General features: G+C 40.4%; 1 protein-coding gene across 1 annotated transcript; it reads right to left on the minus strand.

Annotated features, from left to right (window-relative positions):
* Positions 1–1,554: 1,554 nt before the first annotated feature.
* Positions 1,555–6,980, minus strand: LOC125528984 (putative glucose-6-phosphate 1-epimerase). Its single transcript, XM_048693399.2, has 9 exons — positions 6,738–6,980; positions 4,911–4,985; positions 4,416–4,472; positions 4,152–4,312; positions 3,889–4,029; positions 3,583–3,685; positions 3,392–3,491; positions 3,025–3,285; positions 1,555–2,032 (listed from the first exon to the last, which is right to left on the minus strand). The coding sequence occupies exons 1-8, from the start codon at positions 6,864–6,866 to the stop codon at positions 3,047–3,049; spliced, it is 1,005 nt and encodes a 334-aa protein (XP_048549356.1). The 5' UTR covers positions 6,867–6,980; the 3' UTR covers positions 1,555–2,032; positions 3,025–3,046.
* Positions 6,981–8,347: the final 1,367 nt, after the last annotated feature.

The following is an 8,347-nucleotide window of genomic DNA, read 5'->3' on the forward strand; positions in this document are numbered from 1 at the left end:
TTAAGTATGATGACATGAAGTAGATGATATATTGTCTTCACCTTGCCTTCGAAGGACAACTACGCAATCATCTTTTTATTCCTGGTCGCAACAATACAATGCAAGCATTTTTCAAAAAAATCACTGCGGTAGATTACTTGCAAGATTGAACCCAATCAACATACACAACTCCCTCTTGGAGATTACCATCAAACTTGGCCAAAGAAATACAATTAGATTAGAGAACATATATGTATAAGAAGTATGCAACAAAGAAACCAAATTCATCTCAAAAGAACTCATGACAGATCTTATCATAAAGTGATGATTCATCACACCGCAACAAACATACCAACAGATTACATTAGATGGACCACAATCATGTAAGGCAACTCATGTGATCTTTATAAAGAGAAGCAAGGGAGAAAAGAATCATCTAGTTATTGTTATGGATCACAGTCCAATGGAAACTACTCATGAGCGATCATGGTGGCCTTCAAATTGATGTAGATGGCCACCAAGATGACTTTCTCCTCGTCAGAGTACCAGAAAAAGGACTACACATTGAAGCGCTTTTGAACAGAGAAGTGTGGAAGCGAAAACAGTATGGCTCCATGATATTTAGGGTTTTCGGAGCAAATAAAAAATATAAGCGTCAACAGGCGATGGAACGGAGCACCAGGGACCCACGGCCTCACCACACGGCCACCCTAGCCGCGCCACTTGGCCGCATGGGCCTCATAGGGCTCCCCTGGGGCTCGGGTCCTTTGGAAGCTTCCCGACTCAAAACTTTTTCTAATGTTTTTTCAAGATTTTTTGGAGCCCCATAAAATTGATTTTACTGAAAGTCTAAAAACATGCAGAAAACAACAATTGACACTAGGCATTGAGTTAATAGGCTAGTCCAAAAAAATAATATGAAATGATGTCAAAAATATGCCAAAGTGATATAAATGTAGCAATAAAAAATCAAAAGAAATTATATATACATTTGAGACATATCACCACCCCATAAATCTCCTCGCGTCCTCACGCCCCACCCTCTGATACCATGTAGGCGTGGAGACTAACCTCTCGCCGATAGCCGCGGATTTATGTGGGCAGACTCACTCGTGCCCTCCTTCTAGGTCACTTGGTATAAGTGGGTTTGGGCCTCATAGGCCGAAGTGGTGGGCCTCTCTCATACAACTGTATTTATACCAACCCATTTTTAGTGCACAGAAAGTTCTCACTGTCTAATCCATGCGTCAGTGCATACACAACAAACATTTTCATACATATGGCTCCATCAGTATAAAATAAATGCATCCCCCACATTTTATTTCAAACTTGCTCACAACCAAATCAGTCGATCATAATCATTCCACCCGTGCAAGCTAACCATTTCAATTTACGCAACAGCAAAGAAATTTCTTCTAAGAATTCAGTATGAATTTCTTCTAAGCTAATCATGCTTGGCTATACGTTAGATCAACTTCTTCTAAGAATGCTAACTAAAATGTCCAAACAAAACTGAAACCTTTTAGGCTAACAAGTTTGAAAACCCAACATGTGTTGCTTAGATTGCATAACTGATTCACCAAAAATAACAGCTTTACTCAGGGACCCAAAAACACCATGCCTTCATATAACTATCCAATGGTGCACAATTGCATCCAAATAAGCATGGTTCAACAACCACCAAGCCATGCAGCTCAAAACCTTGGCATGTTTACACATCATGTGTGTTTATCTGAAAGGTGGTTTGACATCATCTTCGCCTTTTGGCCACACTATGAAACTTACGCATAAAAGAAACTGGTAAAAGAAGAAAATACAGTTATAAATTTATTTTACAACCCATCTAAGATGTTTCTTCAATCATCCCTATGCAGGGTACAAACACTGATTTGTCCCTTTATGTCATGTGGATACCGAAACAGAAATCAATGTTGAGATTTTCGCTCTGTTGCGGTAGGTACGCCGAAAACAACAAAGATTTGAATAGAATGGAAGAAATGTTTTGACACTCGTAGCTGCCATTTTCCTTGTGCATATGATATTAATAGTCTACCTGCAACGCAGGAAACATGTCAATATGAATCATACACAAGGAATTATTAATGAGAACAGATGCAAAACAATTATTGGCTTGGAACATATATGTATATGACAGGAAGTTCACAGTTCACAGCATCTTGATACTCACAACTAAAAAGGAACAAAATGAAACATTGTGCAGGCAAGCTAGACTTTTGCAATTGAAGTTCTCAAAATAAAAGGTTTCCACAATGTGGTTGCCACTTTGTCAGTAAATTCTAGTAAGTTTATATTAATCTCCATCGAATCCTGATTTCCAAATATGAAAAGACAGGTTATGCATACCATGTCAAGTTCTTAACCAAGCCATCAAAACAAGTCTGTTTGTGGTCACAATTCTTAGCGAGAAATTTTATATGTTAATCGGCACTCCTAAGTTCAAACACTTCAGATGGTCCAGAAATCACTATCCCAATAAGTACTCCACCACATTACCAGATATACACATCACCTAGTATCCAGCCTGAGTTCCAGCACTTGATCTGGTCTAGAGATAGGACGCCCACTACTTAACCTCAGCACATTACCTAACATCCGGTCTCGCATGGTGGACTTAATTCTGTCTAAAGAACACATTATGTTCCAACTAAGGACTTAAGCACTTCTATGTATAATTTGGAGCACATTGTACAAGAAAATAGTGTGCGACGCCCTCCCTCCCTGACACTTAGATCAGGGTGTGTTTGGTTGAGGTTGAGTTTCTTTTGTTCATGACGAGCCCGTAATTACACATCTCTGGGAGTTGGCCTGCTGGCCTCTCCTTGTATTTTTTTATTCCTTTTTAATGATAATGACACGCAGCTCTCCTGTGTCGTTCGAGAAAAAACTTTGTATGCGAGTGACTACATTCAATGAAAAGACTAGCTACAATAGAATATGGAGTATGGATGGTATTATATGTTCTCTGCATGAGTATACTATGTTCACAACTTACATACATGGCTATATTACTAGTATAAATGTTACCTGCACAGAACTTGACTAAGGGCTAGCTGACTGAATCCTCCGGAACAACTGAATCCTGAATAACACGATCTGGGTCCAATTGACCGCTGTAATAACTAGACGGAACTGCAGATAGTTCCAACTTTCCAGTCCACTCCTCACCAGGCTTCAGAGTAATCGCCTTTTCTATAGCAGCTGCTTCCACACATACCATGCGTTTATATTCGTCATCCCCAAAATCTGCCATTGCCTTAGCTTTTTTGTCCCATGGGTTCCAAACAACTGTAACCAAGAAGAAAAAGAAGAAACTCTTTAAAATCATTTCCGACGATTATAATGCAATAATTTATTACAGTTCTGAGAAAACAAATGTAAGAGTTCACCATACCAGCATCCGGAAGTCCTCCTTTCCTCACAACAAATGTTCTTTTTTTCTCATGATCAATAATGGCAATTTTTGACGGCGTGCCCAGATATATTCTGTCCAACTGTGAATTTTACAGATGCTTGAGTTAGAAAGTGGGATGCAAAGAAAAATGAAAAAAATGGTAATATGATTCAAATGCCTTGGTAACGCACCTCAGATTCAAAAACAATAGCATCGCCTTGTTCAGTGAAGCGGGCCCTATCTTGTAAGTTGTCTAGGTAATCCAGAGTTTCCAGGCCTTCTACTCGTATCTCACTGAAATATTAGAGTGGAATTATGACAAGAGAAAAAAGAACTACTATAAAAATGAGGCAGTTAACAGATGTGGAAATTATGGAATGTTTAGATTTGGGACAAACAAACTTAGGAGTGGGGATTAAGTATTCTGCTTCTGTTACGAGATCACTTCAAACTCTTGATATTGTTTTTTTATTATGATAGTGAGCTGAAAAACATACCTTATATCAGAAATTGAGAAGTACGTGTGATATGCAAAGGTAAAAGAGAATGGCTTTCCATCTGCATTGGTATTCCTTATACGTGAAGTCAGCATCAGATCTCCACCAGGTCCAAGTGCAACCCTCAGACGGTACTCAAAACTGCAACGAAAGAATTGCTCTTATGGATCCATTTGAACACACAAATTATAACGAAAAAAATATGCCCAGTTTCTAAAATAGCATGAATCCACTATAAGTATGTAGTTATTTAGGATGCCCACCTATGTGGCCAGATCTTTAAGTCTTCATCAGTAGGTTTAAGGATTAAATCGATGTAAGCTCTACTAGAGATTGGTACTGGAAATGGTGGTGGATCAGTGTCAACACTCCAGATCTTGTTCCTTGCAAATCCATGAGCTTCCAGCTGTCCGAAGTTGGAAAACTAGAACGGGGAAGTACTTAGCAAAAATAAAATCAGACAAAACAGAAGGAATTAATGAAGCAAAAGAGTAAAAAAACAGGTTCAGAAAACAAAACTCTCATACCTGAGGAAAGCAGATTGGTATACCTCCACGTATAGCTTTTGGAGGTTTGAAAATAGCCTGACAGAACAATCAAATCAGTCAAGCAAATATTAGGCAATCAAGAAGGTGTGGGATCAAGATTCCAGTAAGATTCAGATCCACATATATTTTGATGTTGACAAGGCAAAATGAGCACCAGGGAAATGCTAATTTAGAATACCGCCATCGCCACATCATTATGGCATATATGAAAAAGATGGTAATGAAAATTATGTAAAGATTGTTTGACTTACTGCACTGAAATGTCAACCATAACTCAAGATAAAACTTGCTATTGACAGCACATATTTTTGCCCAAGCATCGAACGGGTAAGTACTGAACTAGCTTTCAGAATAGATATGTATTTGTATGTTATAAAGTTCTGGATGATAATCAATTCAAGTCAGGACTTAGACATGATTGATAATCGAAACAATGCTGAGATAATATTTTGTACTTAAGGAAAACAATGGCACCTTATTACTAACGAAAAGCAGCTCCTCCCCATGTTCATCTTTCCATGATGTTACATGGCCACCATACAGGTACACCTGGCAGAAATAACACATATAGGACTAAATAAGTAAATACCTATTTGTTTGTAACAGGTTAACTAAAAAAAGCTCTCAAAAGGTGGTCAGAACTTCTCAAGTCAAATTCATTTTGTGTCTGCTTTTGAGGTTTGGAGCTCAACGCCTATTTTGGATGGGTAGTTGCTGTTTGTTTCTGTCAAAACTTGTAACGACCACACAGTTTTTTGGTCTATTTCGACAGTCATGAAATCCAGGTTCATCCTGTAGCAAATAGGACTCTGGAATGCACAAACAAGTGGGCAGATAATTTATAGTAAGCGCTTGTTGTTCTATATTAGTGTCATTTCTATTACTATCAGATGTCCATCAAGTGGAATATTCATACTGCTGACTAATAATTATGCCATGAAGAAATACCTATTTTTTGTTGCAAAAGCATTCCGAATATCCCAAAGAACAAAAAACAATGTGCCCAACTATAGTGATCTGAATGTTGAACTTCCAATAGCCAAGCCTTGTGGAACAGCAATAAAACATATACACCTGTCGTTACTTAGCCCATTCGTCTTCTTCGTGTACATTTGATATGCCAAAAAAAATTATGGGCTGATCTATCTAGTGCATCTCAATAGAAGCATGTCCGGACATTAGGAAAATCATGATTCGGGTAACTTCTAAATGACAGGTGGAATAATAACCATGGCAGTAGGGTCACAAACTTAAAAATCACTCGGAACAACATCACAAATGACCGCTAGCTCACCACCCATCATTTCTGTACAGCTCAAATTCTCACCTGGCAATTTTACCTATCTACCAGTACTGACCTCATGGCCTTCTCCATGAATTGCAGCAGAAACTAACACCATGGCAGAAGCCCAAATAGCCGGCATACTATTCATCATCGATGTCTGGATAACTGAGTGATAAAGTAGGCAACAGGAGGTAGATCGGAGGAGGCTCGGATTTTTTCATTTTATTATCTGACCAGTTTGCTTGATAACCTGACCCATCACTTCTATGGGTACAGGATTGCAGGTTTGGAGAATCATATATAACGATACGGTAAACTGAAGTACCAAACAACAGAAAATCAATATGTTCGATCGACGAGTCCTAACCTATAAAGGCATATGCCCTGCTTCACATCACTCCAGTGTCCTAACAGCTAGTTAAGCGAGCAACTATCTTGGAGACTCCTTTGATGATTCCATTATGAACCTATGCTCGCCACTCTCTCGAGTCACGAGCACATAGATCACACACACCAATTAGCATATTAAAGCTTTGTATTCAGGAATTACAGAAACTCCATTATACAGATCACAGTGGACATTTTTTGATCATGTTGTTGATTTCTCGATCACCATTAATAACTATAGGCGTTTACTGATGCAAGGTCCTAACAGTGAACGCAACGGACTTAGACTTTGGGTCATATCAACCATCGACAGCGTACACCGGGTTTTTTTCTTTCAAAAAAATAATGGCCAGAACAATCATCTCCACCCCAAGATCAGTTCCTCACGGGCTCCACGCAATCGAGCGAATGATAAATGATGGCAATAAAAAAAAGCATAGGAAAATCCGCTACGATAACACTTCTGCCGGGAAAATGGTCGGGATCGGAGCAGCAATTGCAGAGGCTGCCCATGCCATCCAGCCCCATGGCAGGCGGCACGGATCTGCGCCGAGATCTGGCCGCCGGAACGCCTACCAGTTGGAACTCAAAGAGGGAGACAAGGTGCGTTGCGCCCAGCAATATCTTACCTCGGCGGTGATGCGCCGGGCCTCGCGGAGGACGACCTTGTCGAGCCCGTTGGCGCCCTTACGGTGCTCCACGGGCAGCGGCCCCTGCGGCGCGGCGGCGCCCTCCTCGCCGGCCCCCGACGACGACATGTCCGGCCGCGGAATGGCAGCAGGAAGCGAGCGAGTGAGGTGGATGTGACGAGAGAGGAGAGATCTCTTTTAATTGGGGAATTCTTCCGGGAAGGGACACACAGTGCGTGCGCCGTTCGGTCCGGTGCCTTAAATAATTACTCTCCGAGTCACTCACAGATGCCTTTGCGATCGCGATTTATTGCAGCTTTCTTTCTTCGTTTGTTTGTTTATTCATGTGCGTGTGCGCGTGATCCTGCTTTTCTTTCTTTTTTTTCAAAAAAACTTATGTTCTATTCATATTCAATCATCACAGTACAACAAACACCAGAAATAATAACATTGTACTTCCTCCGTCCGAAAATACTTGTCATCAAAATGGACAAAAAAGGATGTATCTAGAACTAAAATAATCTAGATTCATTCCCTTTTATTCATTTTGATGACAAGTATTTCCAAAGACGCGCCGTTGTCATCGGCCCTCACTCACCGGAGCTAGGCAAAACTTGTTGTAGCAGACAATCGGAAAGTCGTCGTGCTAAGACCTCATAGGACCAGTGCACCAGAACAGTAACTGCCGCCGATGAAGAGTAGTGTAGATCGAAAGAATTCAACATGAAAACACATGGATGTAGCCGAACGACGACCAAATCCGAGCAGATCCACCAAAGACAAATCCGCCGGAGACACGCCTTCACACACCCACTGACAATGCTAGATGCACCACCAAGACAAGAGATAGACGGGAAGAATCTTATTTCATCTTTAGGGAGCCGCTGCCGTCTCACCTTCTTGAGTAGGGCACAAATCTTAATACCAAAACTTAAAAAATAACTACAAACGAAGCCCTCCCGCCAACAAGAGCCAGAATCCACCGCGCCTCCATAGCTCTAAGGCCACCGAAGACGAGACAGACCGATGGTAACACCGGCGAGAGGCAGAGGAACCCTAATTTTTTGGGGATGAGGACAGGAACTAATAAACCAGGATGAAGGTAGTATACTATACTAGGACCCTACAGTGTCAAAAACAGTCTTAGGCCTCCTTTGGTTCATAGGGTAAGAAAATCATAGAAAAAGAAAAATCATAGAAAATAAGATGACATGTATCCTCAAATCCTATGAATAAGAATAAAAAAGTAGACGCTCTTTGGTTCACATTATAGAATTTTTTACATTAGGCATAGACTCATATTTATTTTCATACAAAATGTGAAGGATGGGAGGAATTCCTTCATAGAAATAGGATTCTATTCATACAAACAAAAGACTAAAAAAGATTTTCTATACAAATCCTTCCTATCTTATGAAATTTCTACATTAATTCCTCCAAATCAAAGGACGAGTGAGCTTTCATTGAAGGTGAACAATCTGAATGGATGAAGGATCGGAGAAGCGGTCTTGCTTGTCTAATAAGCTGAGCCAAGAAAAGTACGGTGCATCTCAAAATTCTGATGTGCTAGCGTCGGGGTGGTGGTAACTACTCCCTTCGCTCTGAATTAC

This window comes from Triticum urartu, chromosome 2A (assembly GCF_056163025.1).
Source record: "Triticum urartu cultivar PI428250 chromosome 2A, HENAU_Tu73, whole genome shotgun sequence".
Classification (NCBI taxonomy): domain Eukaryota; kingdom Viridiplantae; phylum Streptophyta; class Magnoliopsida; order Poales; family Poaceae; genus Triticum; species Triticum urartu.